Source organism: Oncorhynchus nerka, linkage group LG15 (genome assembly GCF_034236695.1).
Source record: "Oncorhynchus nerka isolate Pitt River linkage group LG15, Oner_Uvic_2.0, whole genome shotgun sequence".
Lineage (NCBI taxonomy): Eukaryota > Metazoa > Chordata > Actinopteri > Salmoniformes > Salmonidae > Oncorhynchus > Oncorhynchus nerka.
In genome coordinates, this window is record NC_088410.1 from 41,667,926 (window position 1) to 41,689,404 (window position 21,479).

A 21,479-nucleotide genomic window follows, 5' to 3' on the forward strand; every position below is an offset into this window, starting at 1 on the left:
TAATGGGGATTGTGTTAGCGTGCTAGATTGTTTTATTGCTATGAAGCAGCTTGCTTGATCCCATTCACACGCATTGACCATTCACTCTTTCTCTGATAGTGTATGGAAAGCCAGTTATCCCAGGCAGTGGGGGGCAGCAGTTGCTCCTTCAGGACTCCATCTATTCGGGGGCCGGCGATTTCGAAGTGGACCAGGGGGGTCCCGGTCTAGCGCCTCTGGCCCCTGAGAGCCAGGGGGGCCAGGAGACAGAACGGGCCCCTCGTCCCCTCAGCCCCACCAAGCTCCTCCCCTTCATCTCGCACCCCCACCGGCACCCTAGCGACGCCGACCTGGAGGCCCTGCGCCGCCGGCTGCACCATGCCCCGCGGCCCCTCAAGAAGCGCAGCTCCATTACAGAGCCTGAGGGCCCCGCGGGGCCCAACATCCAGAAGCTGCTCTACCAGAAGACCACACTGGCAGCCATGGAGACTGTTGTGGCGTCTCCCTACGAGGGTGAAGGTGGAGGAACATGGAAGGAGGGCGCCAGTGCCGTTGGATTCCGAGACCGCGCGGTTATGTCCCAAGTTTTTGCCGCCGCAGCGTCCCTTGCCGAGACAGAGAAAGATGCACAAGTGCCTCCACCTCAGCCGCCCCGCTCGCCCATCCCAGAGCCCTCTTCCTCCTCCAGCCACACACTGCCCCAGTCACTGGAGGAGGAAGAGCCAGAGCCCTGCCCCCCGCCCCCCCATCAGACAGAAGCCTACCTGGAGGAGTACCCACCCTACCCGCCCCCTCCATACCCCAGCGCGGGGGAGCAGGACCTGGGGGAGGACACCCTCAGCATGCAGGCTCCGGAGGTCACGGGACAAGTCACTCTGCCACCGGTATGTAGCCACACCCACACACTGTGTCCAAATGCCCCATACTAGCATACTACATAGTATGAATTCATATTTTAGCCAAACATACTAAAAGGTGTGCTGGTGTAGATATTTGGGGTACATGGATGGTGAGATTTGGTATTGGGGAAACCATTTCAATTGATGTATTGTTTGTGTGACATATATAACAAACAGTTGAAGTCAGAAGTTTACATACACTTAGATTAGTCATTAAAACTTGTTTTTCAACCACTCCACACATTTCTTAACAAACTATAGTTTTGGCAAGTCGGTTAGGACATCTACTTTGTGCATGACACAAGTCATTTTTCCAACAATTGTTTACAGACAGATTATTTCACTTAGAATTCACTGTATCACAATTCCAGTGGGTCAGAAGTTTACATACACTAGGTTGACTGTGCCTTTAAACAGCTTGGAAAATTCCAGAAAATTACGTCATGGCTTTAGAAGCTTCTGATAGGTTAATTGACATAATTTGGGTCAATTGGAGGTGTACCTGTGGATGTATTTCAAGGCCTACCTTCAAACTCGGTGCCTCTTCGCTTGACAAAATTGTAGTCCTCCACAAGTCTGGTTCATCCTTGGGAGCAATTTCCAAACACCTGAAGGTACCACGTTCATCTGTACAAACAATAGTATGCAAGTATAAACAATATGGGACCGCGCAGCCGTCATACCGCTCAGGAAGGAGACGCGTTCTGTCTCCTAGAGATGAATGTACTTTGGTGCAAAAAGTGCAAATCTATGCCAGAACAACAGCAAAGTACCTGGTGAAAATGCCGGAGGAAACGGGTACAAAAGTATCTATATCCACAGTAAAACAAGTTCTATATCGACACAACCTGAATTGCCGCTCAGCAAGGAAGAAGCCACTGCTCCAAAACCGCATAAAACTGCCAGACTACGGTTTGCAACTGTAGATGGGGACAAAGATTTGGAGAAATGTCCTCTGGTCTGATGAAAGAAAAATAGAACTGTTTGGCCATAATGGCCATTGTTATGTTTGGAGGAAAAGGGGGAGGCTTGCAATCCAAAGAACACCATCCCAACCGTGAAGCACGGGGGTGGCAGCATCATGTTGTGGGAGTGCTTTGCTGCAGGAGGGACTGGTGCACTTCACAAAATAGATGGCATCATGAGGGGAGGAAAATTATGTGGATATATTGCAGCAACATCTCAAGACATCAGTAGGGAAGTTAAAGCTTCGCAAATGGGTCTTCCAAATGTACAATGACCCCAAGCATACTTTCAAAGTTGTGGCAAAATGGCTTAAGGACAACACAGTCAAGGTATTGAAGTGGTCATCACAAAGCCCTGACCTCAATCCTATAGAGTATTTGTGGGCAGAACTGAAAAAGCGTGTGCGAGCAAGGAGGCCTACAAACCTGACTCAGTTACACCAGCTCTGTCAGGAGGAATGGGCCAAAATTCACACAACTTATTGTGGGAAGCTTGTGGAAGGCTACCCAAAATGTTTGACCCAAGTTAAACAATTTAAAGGCACTGCTACCAAATACTAATTGACTGTATGTAAACTTCTGACCCACTGGGAATGTGATGAAAGAAATAAAAGCTGAAATAAATAATTCTCTCTGCTATTATTAAGACATTTCACATTCTTAAAATAAAGTGGTGATCCTAACTGACCTACAATGGGTAATATTTACTAGGATTACATGTCAGGAATTGTGAAATACTGAGTTTAAATGTATTTGCCTAAGGTGTATGTAAACTTCTGACTTCAACTGTATACACCCACCTGAGGATCTGTCTTTTTCAGCCATCTGTTTGAAGGGTGTAATATCCGCTTGTCACTAGGGCTGTTGCGGTGACCATATTACCTCCACACCGGCAGTCATGAGTCATGCCGGCAGTAAAATTCCATGTGACCGTTGAGTCATGGTAATCTCCTCTTATGCACTCTGGACATGAGTTGTTAGTACCCAACTCCCTAACGACCATCAAGTCCTAATGGCCTGGTACTCAGCGCTATGTTGTTCCTCTAACCACTCTGACATCAATGCAAATACAATGGAAAATCACATCAAACACTTATCATCAAAAGAGTATCATGCTTTTAAAATTCACCTCACTGTGATGATCAATTTGAAGGAGTTCAACAACCGGTCAAAAAAAACATGGTCATTCTGGATATTGTTTCAAAGCCTAACACAACAAAATCGACAGCTCTTTCTGAGGTGATGATTAATTCAAATCCACCGTACGCGTATTAGAGCTTATGTACAGTTGAAGTCGGAAGTGAATACAGTGAATTATAAGTGAAATAATCTGTCTGTAAACAATTATTGAAAAAATTACTTGTCATGCACAAAGTAGATGTCCTAACCGACTTGCCAAAACTATAGTTTGTTAACAAGATATTTGTGGAGTGGTTGAAAAACGAGTTTTTATGACTCCAATTTAAGTGACTAAACTTCCGACCTCGACTATGTACGTATGACCTTTATATGAACCCAAGCCACCCCCCACAAAGAAAATAAATTTGAATAATGGTTGTGTCATTCTGTAATACATAGCCTACACACGGCAACAACAACAAAAAATTATTTAAGATGTCTTTGGTACATAATTGGTCTAGCTAGCCTATACTACAAAATTAAACATTTTGAGTATTATTATCCATACTGGATGGACTGGTTACCTTTTATTCTATACTCCAAACGTTCTATCCATGAGTCTGGGAGTGAACATATAGGCCTAGGCGATGCTATTGGTTCATAAATTGAGCTGTGCAGCTTAGAGTTAATATCTTGTTTTCATTTTACTCCTGCAACTCTTTCATGCTCTTGCTTGTGCCTGTAGTTTTTTCTTCTTCTTGTTAACATTACGACCGTGGAAATGTTTGTAATGACCTGTCAAACACACCCCGGTAATGGCTGAAATGGGCTCAGTGGAATACACTGTCTTTCTGTTGACTCTATAAGAACACTAAAGCTTCGTCTGGGATTTACATACCATCTCAACACTTACATCACAATAAAGAGTGAATAAATATTACTTTGTTTTGATGGGTGTTCAATTTTTGTGGAATTGAAAAGTAATCATTTAATGCAGTTGGGAGGTAAAAAATTAAGTTAAAATGATAACAAATAAGATGCACTGAAACGAAAGCAACTTCCGAAAATTAATATTTTGATTGCAGTGATATTATGTCTGATCTCGCAATCAATGTAAAGTATGTTTAGATGGGTGGATTTTTTTTTTATACGAGGGTATCGTGCTATTGACAGACTTGTTGAACTATGCAAGAGTACGTGACCACAGTAATTAATGAAGCAGTCTAGACAGTGCAGGTAGGCTAGACTGAGCAAGTGTTTGGTGGTTTCAGCCCTGTTCCACCCCTTTTATGTTAATGTTACATATATGCAAGTACACCCAGTGTATTTATGCAAATTATGCACATTATGCACATATCATTAATTTTCTTAACGCATCCAAAAATAAATACCTGATACAATAACAAAATGTATATTGGACAAATTGAATAACTGAACTGCATTCATTATTTGTCCGAGCCAGTAAAATTATTTATGTGCTTTAATTCAGTCAATATCTGATGGATAATACAAATTCCACAAAGTTTAGAGGATCTTCGTCCAAGTGTTACATTTATTATAATTCATTTTAAAACCTTTTAGCAATTTCGATGACCATAGCTAACAGATGTCACTGCATCATATTGTGAAACACCGACAGCCCTCACTCCTCTCCACCTACTCTCCTCCTGCAGGGCAAGAGGACCAACCTGCGGAAGGTCGACTCGGAGCGCATCGACCACGGCATGCGGGTGAAGTTCAACCCCCTGGCCCTGCTGCTGGACTCATCACTGGAGGGCGAGTATGATCTGGTGCAGAGGGTCATCTATGACGTGAGTAGTCCCGAACCTTTTAATTGAAGAGATAGTGTTGAGAAGAAAAGTAGGGTGGGGAGTTGGGTTGTTGGCTGGATTCGAACTCGGTGATGTGAGTTTTACATCATTAGCCCTCCTAATTTCAATGTCAATACCTCAGACGACTCTTCCAAGCAGACGTCCCATAAGCGAAGGCTTATGCAACTACAAACGCTGGTCTACGTCCATCAAAACGCTTAGCTTAGAAGTTGCCCTTAAGCACATTTATAGGACCTGCTAAAACACACCCAAATCCTAACCTCAACCATGTTGCACTTAGGCACATATTTAAGATCAGCTAATCCCTCCCCAAGTCCTAACATCAACCGTAAGGGGTAAAGACAGATAACTGACCTTGTCTAGGAAATGTCTTGAAGCATATTAACTTTGTGCCTTATAGGTGGATGACCCCAGCCTGCCCAATGACGAGGGCATCACAGCCCTGCACAACGCCGTCTGCGCCGGCCACACCGAGATCGTCAAGTTCCTGGTGCAGTTTGGCGTGAACGCCAACGCCGCCGACAGCGATGGCTGGTGAGTCATTGTCACTTTACAGTGGCCATTGTCACGTTACAGTTGCTGTTGTCTCTTTACAGTAACTTTACAGTGGTTGTTGTCACTTTACAGTAGCCAATGTGACTTTACAGTAGCTTTTTCAAAGCTGTTTTCACCCCCGGTTATTCTCTTTTTATTTCTCCCCTCCTTCACTCCCCCACTCTCCCTCACCCATCATCTTGCTCTCATATCCTCCAACTCTCCCACCTTGTTCCCTCTTATCTCCTTCTCCCTCTGCCCTCCTCTCTACCTCCCTCTCTCTACCTCCCTCCCTCCCTCTGCCCTCCTCTCTACCTCCCTCCCTCCCTCTGCCCTCCTCTCTACCTCCCTCCCTCCCTCTGCCCTCCTCTCTACCTCCCTCCCTCTGCCCTCCTCTCTACCTCCCTCCCTCTCCCCTCCCTCTGCCCTCCTCTCTACCTCCCTCTCTCTCTCCCAGGACTCCGCTGCACTGTGCGGCCTCCTGTAACAACGTGCAGGTGTGTAAGTTCCTGGTGGAGTCCGGGGCTGCTGTGTTCGCCACCACCTACAGTGACATGCAGACAGCGGCAGACAAGTGCGAGGAGATGGAGGAGGGCTACGCACAGTGCTCCCAGTTCCTCTATGGTGAGACCGCTGGTGTACTCTGACTGGAGGCAAAGCACAAACATTATTTGCTCAAAACACTGTGCGCCTATTATTCTTTTTCCGTTTTGCACTCGGCCCCTCTGCTTGTTTACAAAATGTAGCTACCCTCACCTACTCTAACTGACGTTCGTCCTTCCATAACATGTTTTAACGGATATTGAATTTGAACAGCTTGTTCCTGACAAGGTGGGTGGGATATTGTGTTGATGCAGGTGTACAGGAGAAGATAGGCATCATGAACCGTGGGGTGGTGTACGCCCTGTGGGACTACGAGGCCGAGGACGACGACGAGCTGGCATTCCAGGAAGGCGACTGCATGACTGTGCTGCGGCGCGAGGACAAGGACGAGATGGAGTGGTGGTGGGCCCGCTGCGGAGACCGAGAGGGCTACATTCCAAGGAACCTGCTAGGGGTGAGCAGAAGAGAGGGGGAACACTAGCCTGGCCACACATGTGCTCCACCCCTAGTTCCTAAGTCCTAGGCACTCCTGTAGATCTGAAATGATGGGATCGGTGTAAGAAATATGGCAAAAATCATAGGCAGGGTGAAGAGCAGTCAATTTTGGAATTCAGCAGTAGTGTCTGTCTGGAGGCTGCAGCTCCATATTGTATTCAGAGCAGTGGTTTAGTATAGGAAAAGTGGACATACACATATCCATTGGTTTTGACCAGGGGCCATTTCCACAAAGTGTCTAAAAGGAGGAATGCTGATCTAGGATCTGTCCATATACCGTAAAACTTCCATTAAACGCAGGGCCTCCAACAAACGCATGTCTCTTCTAATGGCCGGGCATCACAAAATAAATGCCAGTCTCTATTAAATGTAGGTTCAAAACAGGGTAATTTACCAGTAGGTTATGCATGCACGCATTCTCTCGCACTGCTCCACTGGGATTTCACAGCATCTCTACCAAAGAGTTCAGAATTGTTTTTCAAACCTCTCTCTCTACCTTGTGCTGGATGATTGATCCCAACCTGCCAAAGTGCAATAATTCTGTCTGTTAGCCAGCGAAAAAAAACTGACCACCGTGTTGTTTTTAGTTGAACCTTTATTTAACTAGGCAAGTCAGTTAAGAACAAATTCTTATTTAGAATGACGACCTAGATAGAGGTTGGATATTCAACAGAAATGTGGCTCTATGGGGCTAGTTAGAGAGATACAGTAGCAGTCAAAAGTTTGGACACACCTACTCATTCAAGGGTTTTTCTTTATTTTTACTATTTTCTACATTGTAGAGTAATAGTGAAGACATCTAAACTATGAAATAACACATATGGAATCATGTAGTAACCAAAAAAGTTTATTGTATATTAGAGATTCTTCAAAGTAGCCAACATTTGAATTGATGACAGCTTTGCACAGTCTTGGCATTCTCTCAACCAGCTTCACCTTGAATGTTTTTCCAAAGCTCTTGAAGTAGTTCCTAGCCCTCCATAACGCTCCTTATTGGTCAAATAGCCCTTACACAGCCTGGAGGTGCATTGGGTCCTGTTGTAAAACAAATAATAGTCCCACTAAGCGCAAACCAGATGGGATGGAGTATCGCTGCAGAATGCTGTGGTAGCCATGCTGGTAAAGTGTGCCTTGAATTCTAAATAAATCAGACAGTGTCACCATCACACCTCCTCCCTCATGTTTCACGGTGGGAACCACACATGTGGAGACTACCCGTTCACCTACTCTGCGTCTCACAAAGACACAGCAGTTGTAACCAAAAATCTCACATTTGGACTCATCAAACCAAAGGACAGTTTTCCACCGGTCTAATGTCCATTGCTTGTGTTTTTGGCCCAAGCAAGTCTCTTATTATTGCTGTCCTTTAGTAATGGTTTATTTGCAGCAATTTGATCATGAAGGCCTGATTCACACAGTCTCCTCTGAACAGTTGATGTTGATGTGTCTGTTACTTGAACTCTGAAGCATTTATTTGGGCTGCAATTTCGGAGGTGGGTAACTCTGAACTTATCCTCTGCAGCAGAGGTAACTCTGGGTCTTCCTTTCCTGTGGCGGTCCTCATGAGTCAGTTTCATCATAGTGCTTAATGGGTTTTGCGACTGCACTTGAAGAAACTTTCAAAATTCTTGACATTTAAAGTAATGATGGACTGTCTTTTCTGTTTGCTTATTTGAGCTGTTCTTGCCATAATATGGCCTTGTCTTTTACCAAATAGGGCTATCTTCTGTATACCACCACACCCTTGTCACAACACAGCTGATTGGCTCAAATGCATTAAGAAGAAAATACATTCCTCAAATTCACTTTTAACAAGGCACACCTGTTAATTGAAATACATTCCAGGTGACTAACTCATGAAGCTGGTTGAGAGAATGCCAAGAGTGTGCAAAGCTGTCATCAAGGCAAAGGGTGGCTACTTTGAAGAATCTCAAACACTCTTTTGGTTACTACATGATTCCATATGTGTTATTTCATAGTTTTGATGTCTTCACTATTATTCTACAATGTAGAAAATAGTAAAAATGGAATGAGGTGTGTAAACTTTTGACTGGTACTGTATATCCAACTTCCAACCTCAAACTAACTGTACCACAATCCACTTTGCCACTTTTGTAGCCTAACATTTGCAGTGTGTTCTAAATGTACGTGTTTTAATTAGCTAACAGGACTGCCGGTGAACTTATTAATGACAGTAGCTTTTTTTTTATCAACTTGTAGAGCTGGAAATCTGATTGTAACAGTGTGAGCTCTGCGTTTTTAAGCAAATAAACACCTGGGCGCTTAAAGTTATCCATTATGGCAAATTAAATATCAAAAGTCCTACTCTGAGATGTTGTGAATACTGGCCCCGGTGCTGGGGGTCAAAGAATATGTTCAGTGAAAAGCAGGGGTGCAACTTTCACTAAGCGGTCCAGTAGGCTATTTGGAGTGTTTATCCAATTGGAAAAAATATTTATAATAATAATTGTCACCCCCACTTCTAAAACTGAAGTTGTGCCCCTGGGGAAAAGTATAAAAGTGCAACTTTCAATCTATTTTGGGAAGAAATTACCCTTGAGGGTCTACTTCTCTGATTAGAAGACCTAACATTTCTTAGTCCCGCATGCTTTGTGAAGACCTACCAGCTCCTTGCGTAACCCCCTTGACAAAACCTTTTCTGCCATTTCACATAACGGAGATAATCCTTTATCTGGCAAGAATGAATAGATTTCTTTAACTAGTGGGGGAAATACTGTCACTTAAGAATGTTATGTAATAATGCTGAATCTAAATTGAGACCATCTAAATGAGAATCTCAGCCCCCTGCTTACCATAGTTGTATGATCTTTAAAAATTGTATTTTCTTCTTCTTAGCTGTATCTGAGGATCAAGCCACGGCAGAGGAGCTTGGCTTAAATTATATCGGCTCACGTTCCACCCTACTCGCTGACAACAACTCCGACTTGAAGAAGTTGAGGAACAAGAAGTTACTTTAGAAAGGCGAATGAAGAACTTTAATAGTCCAGCACTACATTTCACGCTTCTGGTCATTTGGATGTCAAAGTCAAGCATTACACTTCAATCTTTTGGTCTTTTGGACCTGTCTGTGAAGGACCATATCATGCTAAATGGTTTTCAACCTATGTATGGATAATATACACATGGTCACGCTGTTTCCTTTTCACTGCAGGAATGTATACACCGTGCAACATTCGTAATGGACACTTCTGGACAGTGTTTTTTTTGTAGACGTGTGATTTTCTGAGCAGAATCTATTTGTTAGGGTTTGTAACTGTGGCAGTTGGAAATGTAAAGCTTTTTCTACGTCATGGCATTTTCCATAATCTTACTATCAGGTTATCACAAACAATCTTGCTGTGGGTATACAGTGCCTTCAGAAAGTATTCATACCCCTTGACTTATTCCACATTGTGTTACAGCCTGAATTCAAAATGGATTACATTTGTTTATTTCTCACCCCATCTACACACAATACCCCATAGTGAGGAAAAAAATGTTTTGTATTGAAAATGAAATACAGAAATATCAAATTAACATAAGTATTCACACCACTGAGTCAATACATGCAAGAATCACCTTTAGCAGCGATTACATCTGAGTTTTTCTGGGTAAGTCTCTCTCTAAGAGCTTTGCACACCTGGGTTGTACAATATTTGCACATTTATTTTTAAAAAAATCTTCAAGCACTGTCACGTTGATCATTTGTAGATCACCATTATCAATTCTTGCCACATATTTTGAATCCGATTTATGTCAAAACTGTAACTAGGCCACTCAGGAACATTTGATGTCTTCGTAACCAACTCCAGTGTATATTTGGTCTTGTATTTTAGGTTTTTGTCATGTTAAGTTGAATTTGTCTCCCAACGTCTGTTGGAAAGCAGACTCAACCAGGGTTTCCTCTCGGATTTTGTCTGTGCTTAGCTCTATTCTGTTTATTTTTATCCCAAAAAACTCCCTACTTTGCTATAACATGATGCAGCCACCACCATGCTTGAAAATATGAAGTGGCATTCAGTGAGGTGTTGGATTTTTGCCAAACCTAACGATTTGTCTTCAGTACATAGAGTTAATTTCTTTGCCACAAAAAAAATCTACTTATTTAGGCTTGCCCAAACAAAGGGGTTGAATACTTATTGACTCAAAAGCTGAAAAGCTTTAAATTTTGTATTTGATTTGTAATTAAAATAATAATATCCACTTTGACGTGTGTCTATGCGTGCGACACAGAATCTGTTTAATCCATTTTAAATTCAAGTTGTAACACAACAATGTGGAAAAAGTCAAGGGGTGTGATCACTTTCTAAAGGCACCGTAGTTCCACCTGGATTTGAAGCTCTGTAATGTTGTGGTGGAGTTACTTTTGTTTTCCTATGAATGTCTATTTTTCAATATTTTTGTCAAACATTTTGTGTGTGTGTGTAAGTACTGTATGTAGCCTGGCATGCTGTGCTAGTAATGAATGTTGAAAAGCACAAGCTTCAAGGGCCTTTGCTCAACATCTCCTTATCCAATCCTTCATATCTTAAAGGGCTGCTCAATGTTATTCCCGGAGAGGTACCGTCCTGTATGTTTTCGATCCAACCATAATCTAGCCCATCCTATTTATAACAGTTAGGTGGTTGATAAGCTGAAGCTGGTTAGTTACAACTGCGGTTGGAGCGAAAACAAACATACATGAGGGTAGCTCTCCAGGAACAGGGTTGGGCCGCCCTGCACGTGGACCAGACAGAATATGACCAGCATTTTTTTTTGGTTACACGTTATAACTTTCATGATTAAGCCATTATAATCCTCTATAAATGCCTAATAATTAATGTAAATAGTCATATTAATAGTATGTAGACCCTTTAACTATTTATACATCTTTAGCTTATTCATGAAAGTCATTTATAAAAGTGTAAACGCATTTTATTAATAGAATTGAGTAATTTAAACCAGTGACATTTCAGAACGTTGCTTTTAGCTAAGCTGCAAAATGCACATTAAATGTGTTCTGTGAACAACCTGTGTTGACCATCAAGCCAAATAAGTTCAGCTTTTAAAGTCAATAAAAATATGCAAAAATACTTGTCTTTTGATGTTTTTTATGGGGAAAGAGTCACGATAAAACATGTTTAATAGTATTTACACAACCTTGATGCAATGCATACACATAATGCAAACTTGCTACGTGTCTCAACCAAAGAAGCTAATACCTGTAATATTATATTTATTATATCATCTAAAAGAAAAGCGCTCTGCTTTCTGTATATTTCTTATGACCGCAAACATGTAAAGATCAGCTGATACTTGAATAAGCAGCATACATCAGTGGTCACCGAGACCTCAATATGCATCAACACCATGATGAATTGAATCCCGTGCTTCACTACAGAGCACCTTACAGCTCTACGGGACGTAGTCCAGGAACCTCTGGCGGACTCACATGCAGAAGCTATTCCAAAAATACAAAGTGCAAAATCGACAACTCTCACACAAATGTTTGTGCTTCAAAATGGTATTTAGAAGTGGATGTACATTACATTCAATGCTTTAGTTATAATTGCACACAACCTCGTAAAGGGTGAGGGATAAAGTCTAGAGTTCAATACATATTTGTCATTTAGGAGTCCATTTAGTCCGATTTTTAGATTTTCACAAGTCCCTATTAAGCATGCAGACTCCACATGGGTATCTAGCTGCACAAAGCTGCCTTGTACACAGACAAGCCTGAAGCTATGACATAGACAGCATTGGGTTCAATGGGTTGACATAACAGGGTAACAAAAGCGGCGTCTCTACTATGGAAAACATCACTTGATACTTGGCCCTACATTTCTTTCAGAACGGGTTTGCAATGCAACATTCCCTTGACTACGCCAAGCATCTCGACTCTGCTCATTCTCAACCCTCACACATTATTGCTGCCCTACACAGACTTAGTTGAATTTAACATTTAGAAAATTAGCATGGCAGCATTTACGGTCGCCACTTATTTGCGTCACCAAAATGGGCAGCACGTAGTCTACTTTTCCTTAATACTAATCAAGACGAATTAAGTGCAGAGTAAACCACAATATTTTAGAAAAGGTATGGAAGGAAACTTGCATTCAAAAGCATGGTAGAAGAGCTCTTCCTTTTGCAGACAGGATCACCACTGGTCGACTTCCCTGCTTTCCACATGCTTTTGAAAGCAATGCTAACTGATACAACCTATTTACACTATCATCGCTACATGCTCCAAAAATGCTAGCCATTCTGCACATTGCTAAATAACAAACTTAAAATCGACAACACCTTAGGTCAGGGTTTCCCAAACTCCCCCCACGGGTGTACGCTTTGTTTTTTGCTCTAACACCACACAGTTGATTCAAATAATCAAAGCTTGATGATAAGTTGTTTAATTGAATCAGCTGTGTATTGCTAGGGCAAAAACCTTCGCGTGCACCCGGGCGGGGGGGCAGGACCGAGTTTGGGAAACCCTGCCTTAGGTAAGTCGACAATGAGCTAAAACTTTTTAAAAGCCAACTATCCCTTTAAACCTCCAAAGGATGGGTATGCTGAGTATGTTCCACATCGTCCAGTCCAAGTAAAACAGGGAGAGCATGCATTTGATCTATTGTATCTGTTATGAAATGACCCTCTGGTGTTTGGAGCCAGAGAGGGATGGGAATGGTTCCTTCAAGCAATCCACAGCAGATTAGATGAAAGCTTAGCCTGCATTCGAAGAGGTCACCCAGCTTTCGACTAAAGACGCTGACCTTTGCCCAAACCCACACAAAGCGTCGCCCCAGAATCCACCACTGAGAAGGATCAAGGTTTTCAATCGGGCTTCACATCTTTACATGGCACGAGGGGCAGATGAGGAAAGTACAGTACAGACACACTTAGATACGAACAAATGGTGATTAAAATACCAGTGTGTGGTTCAATACCAATCTACTGGGATGACGTCCGGTGCCGGCAGTTCGCACAAACTTACTTAGAAAGGGGGGGGGGGGCGGCATGTTCAGGAGAGCTTATCATTTCCTCTCCTTCCCTCCTTTCTCCTCCTCTCTATTTCTCTATCTCCCTTTGGTTCTGATCGTGGATCTGGTTTTGGTCATGCGAGTCGGGCAGGAGGCTGGTGACGTGGCCGATGCCCTTGGTCACGCCCTCCCTGAAGAGCAGCTTGGCGCCCATGCGGAGGTACTCGGGGTGTTTGATGAAGCGGAAGCAGACCACGGCCCTCTCTCCTGTGCGCAGCTCCTCCTGGTGGTGAAAACAGGGAAGGGCACACCAAACGGTTTGTGTTGACTCATAAAGCAGCAGGGCCACAATCAGTAGGTAGACGTTGCTGATAGAGCTGACCTGATTCCTCTTCCTCTACATGGCAGAGTGGCATGTTTGTACTATATAATAAAATCTCTATCTGAACATTGCACAAGGTTTCATTTCTGGTATAAAAAAAAACATTGACCGTGTACAAATTTGTCTAAATACTACAATGTATGAAGGATGCTGTATAAAAGAAAAAGGAGTGTAATACTTAAACAATAATGCCCGAGGGGGTGTGGTATATGGCCAGTATATCACGGCTAAGGGCTGTTCTTATGCCTGGATACAGCCCTTAACCGTGGTATATTGGCCATATACCACAAACCCCTGAGGTGCCTTATTGTTATTATAAATAGGTTACTGAGGTAATTAGAACAGTAAACAAGTAGTTCTGCATCATACCAGTGGTATATTTAAACAATAAGGCCCGAGGGGGTGTGGTATAGGGCCAATATACCACGGCTAAGGGCAGTTCTTACGCATGACGCAATGCGTAGTGCCTGGATACAGGCCGTAGCCGTGGTATATTGGCCATATACCACAAACCCCTGAGGTGCTTTATTGCTATTATATATTGGTTACCAATGTAATTAGAGCAGTATAAATAAATGTTTTGTCATACCTGTGGTATACAGTCTGATATACCATGGCTATCAGTCAATCAGCATTCAGGACTCTTAACTACCCAGTTTATAATTATTATTACTAAACTAACCTTTCCATGCAGGCACTCCACGGTGGCCGTCTGTCTTACGTTCCCCACGTGCACGGTCACTTGGAAGCCCCGACGGAATGTTTTGGCGTGGAAGAGAAGGACGATGGCCGCCTCAAACTGCCAGCAGATGGTGGGGTTCATCTTCGGGCTGACCATCACCATACCCTATTCAACACACACACACACACTCACCAATAAGTACATTGGGAGATGGGAAAGGAACAACCATTGTGGAAGTGATTTTAGAAAACAGTACACTGCATTTTGACTACATATGATTTGTGAGTTGTTTGTGAGTGTATGTGTGTATTATATTGTATTATGAGTGTGCATCGACATTGTGTCAGATTGTTTCAAGGACCAAAATGTGTTTTTCACTGATAGCTATCAATTTAAAATAACTTTATTTATAGAAGAGAGAGAGAACAAAAACATAGTAGGCTACACAGACCTCCTACCTATACTTGAGATTTCACATGTAACACACAAAACAGAGGACATATGACAGGATCATAACCATGAGCAGTTTGTGCAGTTGTCTTGTTTCCAAATGTGACCCTGCAATGTTCAGTCAGATTAAGGGATGAGATTGGCAGAAAATAGAAAATGGGAGGGGAAACTATAGTATCTTATAGATAAAAGTCATGAAAATTCACATCTGGGCACATGTGTTGTGGCTGAACCCTCTGACCTTGCGGAGCAGCGATCGGTCAAAGTTGCCGAGGGCCAGTGTGGCGGCTTGGCCGGCTCTCAGCACCCTGCAGGCCGAGCGGTTTCTATGGATGCTGCCCACCTTCAGCCTCAGGAAACGGCCCTCGTCCGTCGGGCCAACCACCAGCCTCTCCCCCTCGCGACACACCCCACTGTCCGCGGGACAACGGGAGGAAAAACATATATGTCAAAGTGGAACTCTCCAGGGCAAATCATTTTTAGCAGCGCTTCAGGGTTACACCGTTTGCAGTACATCGACTTCTATTGGTTTTTGATTAGCTAAAAGCTTAATTGAGCAAATCCTCTAAAAGTATCTTTAAAAAAAGCCCAACAAAGTCACCTATAGATGTGAACATGATGCACGAAAAATGAATAATAATCGGTAACATGACATGAATGGGATTTGTGCCACAAATGCTAAAACGTTAGCACTTGGAAACAGTGCCAGGGAAACTAACCCAAAGCAGGATTGTTGTCAGACCTTGTCCATAGACAGCTTACAATCCCTAGAACAGTGCTAAATCAATCCATTATCATTCATTCATGAGTATCAATATGACTTATGGCCAACTGACCTGTAGAGAGTTCCTCCCACCACTGTCCCCACATCTGGCACGGTATATATCTCATCTACCTATATTCACAAGCAGAGGAATTAGGATGTCTATTTTGCAAGCGTTGATGCAGAATAAGGGTGTGAATCTGAATGTGTGAAAAGTGCATGTTCACATCTCGTATGTATGCAATGTATGTATGGGGGTATGTTCTGTTATGCGTGTGCATGAATGCATGTATGCGTTCGGATGGGTTTGTAAAGAGTGTGTGTATGTGGGTAATATATTAGTTGTTTGTGCACAAACGTGTGTGCATGTGTATTATTGTGTTAGTTGTGAGTGTGTGTGGACACACAATGTCCATGCACACACATCATTCACACAATAATTGTATCTGTTAATGTGTCTGGGTGTAGTACCTGGAACTCAGTGAGTTGCTGCATGAGCTCCTCTTGCTCCTTGCTGTTGCTGAGAGGAGGCAGGATGTTGAAGAAGACCTTAAGCAGGTCCAGACTCTCTCCAGACACGCTGGACAGGGTGAAGATGGGTGTGATGCTACGGCATAAAGAGTGGACATGACTTTTACAACCAGTATATAACCTAAGCATAACGTCAGAAAAGGCGTCATTCAGTGTAAAGAAATTGGCTTGGGTAATCGTAACGTCATTCTCTGGGTGTCAACACTGGTTATCTGGTTGAGGAGACATCGGATAACCAGATTACAACCAGGTAAAGACATGTTTTTCATGGCTACATCAAGTCATAAAAATGTCATATTTTGGATGTTATCTGGTCAGATAACCAAATAACAACCAGATAGACATATGTTAATGGTTGCTCAAAAGATGTCTAAAAAACTTATCACCTGGTTATCTGACTTCCTTAAAATGTGTTTACACCTGGGAAAATTGCATCATTATGATGTCCCATGCCAAATTCTGCCCACTAAGATAGTTAGTCCCTTGATGCTTAAATGGGTGTATACCCCCAACTAGGCCTGGGAATTGCCAGGGACCTCACAATATGATATTATCATGATACTTTGGTGCCGATACGATATGTTTTGCGATTCTCACAATTCTATATGTATTGCAATTTGATGCAGCAATTTTATTGTGATTCGATGTTCCAAACATATTTCTCACCATATGTCTCCCGCAGAGGGACAAGCGAGAGCCATGAGAAAACAAGTTTTGATCAATCATGGAAATAAAAGTGCTAAAACAAATTGGCTCCCTATTTAAAAAGATGGAGAACAAAAAAGGAAAAATACTGGAGTTTTGGTGCAGCTATCGCAAACAATAATATTGAGATATTGTCAAAACAATATGATATTTCGTCAAAATTAATATCCCAATATGTAACTGTATTGATTCCCCCCACCAATACAAACAACATTGCCGTACATGCTTGCTAAGTCAATTCCCTTCTAGTCGCTCTGGAGTAAGGCCTATGTGGTGTATATTGGGTTCTGAATCTCAATTCTAGTTTCCTTATAGGTCTTTTCTCCTTTTCAGCAGCTACCTGGAGGATTGAGCGAACTGCTGGGCGGCTGTGACGGCGTCATCCGGGCTGGCCACCACCATCGGCACTTTGTTACAGCCAGGCAGCTTGAGGACATGCTCCAGCTGGCGTACTGTGCGCTCCACCGTGCCCTTGGCGCACAGGTCCACCTTGCTGACCACGATAAAGATGGGTACCTTTAGTGCCATGGCCAGGCCCAGGTGCTCCCGGGTGGTGCCAGCTAAGGTGGAGAAAATCGTATCTGGTTGGGTCAGTGGTAGGGTCGCAAAACTCCCAGTAATTTACCAAAGTTACCAGACTTCAGAAATGTTGGTAACTTTGGTAATTTATACTTGAGTAGAAAAAAATGGTGTCAATGTTGTCCATGAGTTTCTAGTAAATAGACCATATGGTTCAGGAGAAGATTTATGGAAAAACATCTAATCAACAAGGACCTCATTTTCAATTAACGCCCTCTTTGTAACACTAGTCAGTGGTCACATACTGTAAGTAGTCAAACGCACATCACTTTTCATAGCTTGCTGGGCCAAACAAATCCTGTAGAAGTTAAAAAGGCCGGCACAATCTACACTGTTATTATATAGCTATTTGATCGGGCTTACCTATGCCTGTGTTGGCGCTGACCACCAGCATGGCGAAGTCTGGGCAGTAGCTGGTGAGGCCAAAGATGGTGGTTTTCAGGTACTTGTGGTGGCCGGCCAGGTCAATGAAGGTGATCATCTTAGAAGAGCTCTCACAAATCTCCTCGGCTGTACGGGAGTCACTGTAGTTCACCACCTTCAAAAGCCACATGAGAGGAAGTTCAATTAACTTGTGTGTTGTTACACTGTTTTTATGGGTTAGTAACAAATGGAAGGTGTTCAAAACATTTGTGTGCTGTTACACACTTTTTTGTTATATCAGTATAGTTTTTGAGGAATACGTTTTTAAAATTTTTATAGTCTTTGCTCAAAGGAAGGGAAAACTTATGCATGTTTATCCTTCCTTCTTTATCTTGTCACTTATAAGACGCTGTTACCCACCTCCCCTTTGCTATTGAAGCCCAAAATCTCAAAGCTGATGCTTGATGTCCTGCCCGTTTGGATCTCATGAAGGTGCCTGAAGAGGTTGAGGCGTGCCCGGCCTCGCCCGTTGTCCAGCTCGCCTTGCGTCAGCACGCCCAACAGCGTGGACTTCCCTGAGTCCACGTTTCCCAGTACCGCCACACGCAGGTCCAAGAACTGCTCTCATACACACACAAGAGACACTGCAGTGAAATTACAGCAGATTGACATGGCAGAAATCCTTCATTGTATGTACAGCTTACCATTGACCATTGATTGAGTGAAAAACAAGAGAGTCACTCTCCTTTTGCATTTTAATGCTTAATTGACAGACAGAAAATAAACAATGGGAGATAGGTGAGGAGGAGACAGTGAGAAGTGAATGGAACCACAGACTCCAGTGGGGAGTTGCATATGTGCAAGGAGCCAGGAGTGTTACAACTGGATCACGTCTCAGCACACAGTCAGCCCTTCTACTCTATTCACTCTGTAGTCCATAGGCTAGCCTTACTTTTGAGATTTGTAATTTGGGTGAATTGTCTCTTAAATAAGACAAGGTGCTGTTTAATCTCACCTGTTGGTCGTCTGGAACTTTTCGGACAAGAACCTCTGCGATTTTCCGGCAGTTTCTGTCCGAGTCGTAATCCACCTCTCTTTCTCGTAGAAGTGTGATGTCAGCACCAACCCTGGTGAGGCAGAGATAGCACATTTCTAACCAACACCCACCAAACTGAGGGGCAACTGTTAAATACAGTAACAATGGCAAACTGTCAAATTAGACATTTATAAACTAGTTTCTTCAAGATTCAATGGGTATAATTGAAATGACCATGGAGCTGAAGAAATTATCCCAGATTGTGCCTTTGGTGATGTTTGCAAACAAGGTAGTGACATACTTCTCTGCCATCCTCCGTAGGGTCTTCAACGAGGCTCTCATGTCTCCCTCTGACAGTCCGACAAGCAGGCCATTGTCTTCCACCCCAATCTGATACACCGCCTCGCCCCGTCCCTCTTGAAGACGCCATTTTAACTGGGTGGCCAGGTGCTCAAAGCGGTATTGTGTGGGGTTCACCAGCTTCAGCTGCAGTGAAGGTAGAGCACAGGACAGCACTTCACCACCAACAAGTGTCCAACAAGTGAACCTCGTGTGTGAGAGCATATACATGGATGTGTTTTCACTTTTGATTACTAGCTACAGGTGAAAGGGAAGATGACATGCAAAAAGAAAGAAATGTATACTAGTACCTTATATTCAATGTTTCCCTCTTCAGCCTGAGAGAAACAGAGGGATGGACATGTTTTAAAAATGTGTGCCTGTACTGTATTTTGACAGACAAGCACACACCCCTGACTAATGTACTTCTGAATAAAAAACTACCCACACCACAGCAAGCGATCACTACTGTATTTTACATCTATGCACCACCAGGGGAACAATGTATCTTGCAACATCATGGAGCTTCCAAGCTGCTCTCTTGCAGCTAGTCACAACATTGTTATGTGCGAACGCCAGCTGTTGATGTCAACAAACAAACAAATGTCCATTCCCTGCTTATAACAACGTTACATATGGCCAAAAAGTTTCTTACCATGGAAAAGCTCAGGCGACACCATCTGCCAGATGCTAGCTAAAATAATGTCCGAATTTGTAAATAGCTAGGCTCTGGCTAGTCTAGCATTGGATAACATCGCTAGCTAGCTAACTAACATGAACTTGATAGCAAGCTCCAGCTAGCAGTAGCTGTACATCTGCTACAGTAGTAGCTAGCCAACTTACCTCCGGTGGTAAATACGGTGGGGTTTTGTTGGTCTTTGTCTTTTTATTCCTCCGTCTCTTTCTTCTCTTCCCTTTTTTTGAACGCGTTTTTTTGGACGTCATCCTTCTCCCATTACCTGAACTGGGTCCTTGCAAATTTGATCTAACGTTAGGCAAATTTGATCTAACGTTAGCGACTGTACCAACGCCAGTCCCGCCTGATATTCGCGCATCCATCACGGAAATGAATTAGCTAACGCGAACCCACACTGTTTCTGTCAGTAAGAATATAACGGACTTAAAGTTTTACGTCTGCAAATGAATCAATACACATACATATGGGCTCAGAGTGGGTAGCTAACGCAATCGGTCCAACTGAGGCTGGCCTTCTCTCCATCACTTGCCTTCTACTAGTCCAGGGTTCCCCAAATAGCGGCCCGCGGCCCGATTTATATTATATTATTTCTGTTACAAATGTTATACTATTATTATTTGTTCTAATGGTTGGACATACAATATTATAAACTCCAGGAAATCAGCTTCAAGTGATTTTAATTTTGGAATTCTGTTCCCAAATTACCACACATAATAAAGAGAGACTTGATCTCAAATAAATGTAAGCAAGGTTTGAAATGATTCCATTTTTTGTTGTCAAATATGATATCTGCTTGGGCTTCTTGCAGTCAATTTGCAGTCTACAAATTATGTTCTGGTCACCAACCATCAACAAAAAAATCGTCCCGCTGCTAAATCTTGCAGATGATCCCTGCGGACTGTAAAAATAGGTTGACGCTCCTGCCTCAAACGAGCCTCCACCACTAGAATCCGTGTGATCTGGAGTTTTCCTTCAGGGTTTGCAAAATTTACCAGAATCACAATGTTCAAATTGGCTATATGGTAAAAAAAAATATTACATTTTTTAATGTGGTTTTCGGTCTTAATTTAAGATTAGGCATAAGGTTAGCAGTGTCGTTAAGGTTAGGTTTAAAATGCAATTTTAAGAGATAAATTGTAGAAATAGGCGGGGGACTTTGTGGCTGTGGTAACTAGTGACGACCGGAAGGAAGGACCTCCCGGATCGCTTCCTGACCAACGGGTCAGGTCAGACATACCTTTGAGGAGATGGGAAACTCCATTAAAATCGAATTAACCCCCATTGTGTACGTTTCCCATGCTAAATCAATGGGTCAATGGGTCGCAAGGTGCATTCTGGGAGATTCAAGGGCTAAAAAGAGCTCTCCCTCAAGGAGTGAATGGGAGCTCAAAACCCTAACATTAGCATGAATTTCGTCAACAAGAAGTACAACATTGGAAATATTTTCCAAGATATAGGATAATTAACTTACTATCTGTAATATTGTATAGCTTTGGAATCTTGACATTAGGTACTTTCGAGGAAAATAGGCACGTTTCTCGACTCTTATTTATTATTTAAATTTTTTATTAAC

At 42.8% G+C, this 21,479-nt stretch overlaps 2 protein-coding genes across 5 annotated transcripts in view; one reads left to right on the top strand and one right to left on the bottom strand.

Annotated features, from left to right (window-relative positions):
- tp53bp2b (tumor protein p53 binding protein, 2b) overlaps nt 1-10,384 on the top strand; it is a 40,982-nt gene extending 30,598 nt beyond the window's left edge. For all 4 annotated transcript variants that reach the window (XM_065001602.1, XM_065001601.1, XM_029682324.2 and 1 more), the window contains exons 13-18: nt 100-863; nt 4,636-4,773; nt 5,195-5,328; nt 5,786-5,952; nt 6,186-6,385; nt 9,283-10,384. In XM_065001602.1, the coding sequence (XP_064857674.1) occupies nt 100-863; nt 4,636-4,773; nt 5,195-5,328; nt 5,786-5,952; nt 6,186-6,385; nt 9,283-9,324 (1,445 nt within the window). In that variant the 3' untranslated portion in view covers nt 9,325-10,384. The remainder of the gene's footprint in view (nt 1-99; nt 864-4,635; nt 4,774-5,194; nt 5,329-5,785; nt 5,953-6,185; nt 6,386-9,282) is intronic.
- A 1,115-nt stretch (nt 10,385-11,499) lies between these two features.
- Nucleotides 11,500-21,019, bottom strand: LOC115142682 (GTP-binding protein 2-like). The gene is made up of 12 exons (XM_029682328.2): nt 20,053-21,019; nt 19,521-19,547; nt 19,172-19,356; nt 18,850-18,961; nt 18,255-18,452; nt 17,835-18,009; nt 17,233-17,452; nt 16,128-16,263; nt 15,730-15,788; nt 15,135-15,306; nt 14,444-14,608; nt 11,500-13,662 (listed from the first exon to the last, which is right to left on the bottom strand). The coding sequence occupies exons 1-12, from the start codon at nt 20,266-20,268 to the stop codon at nt 13,468-13,470; spliced, it is 1,860 nt and encodes a 619-aa protein (XP_029538188.1). The 5' UTR covers nt 20,269-21,019; the 3' UTR covers nt 11,500-13,467.
- Nucleotides 21,020-21,479: the final 460 nt, after the last annotated feature.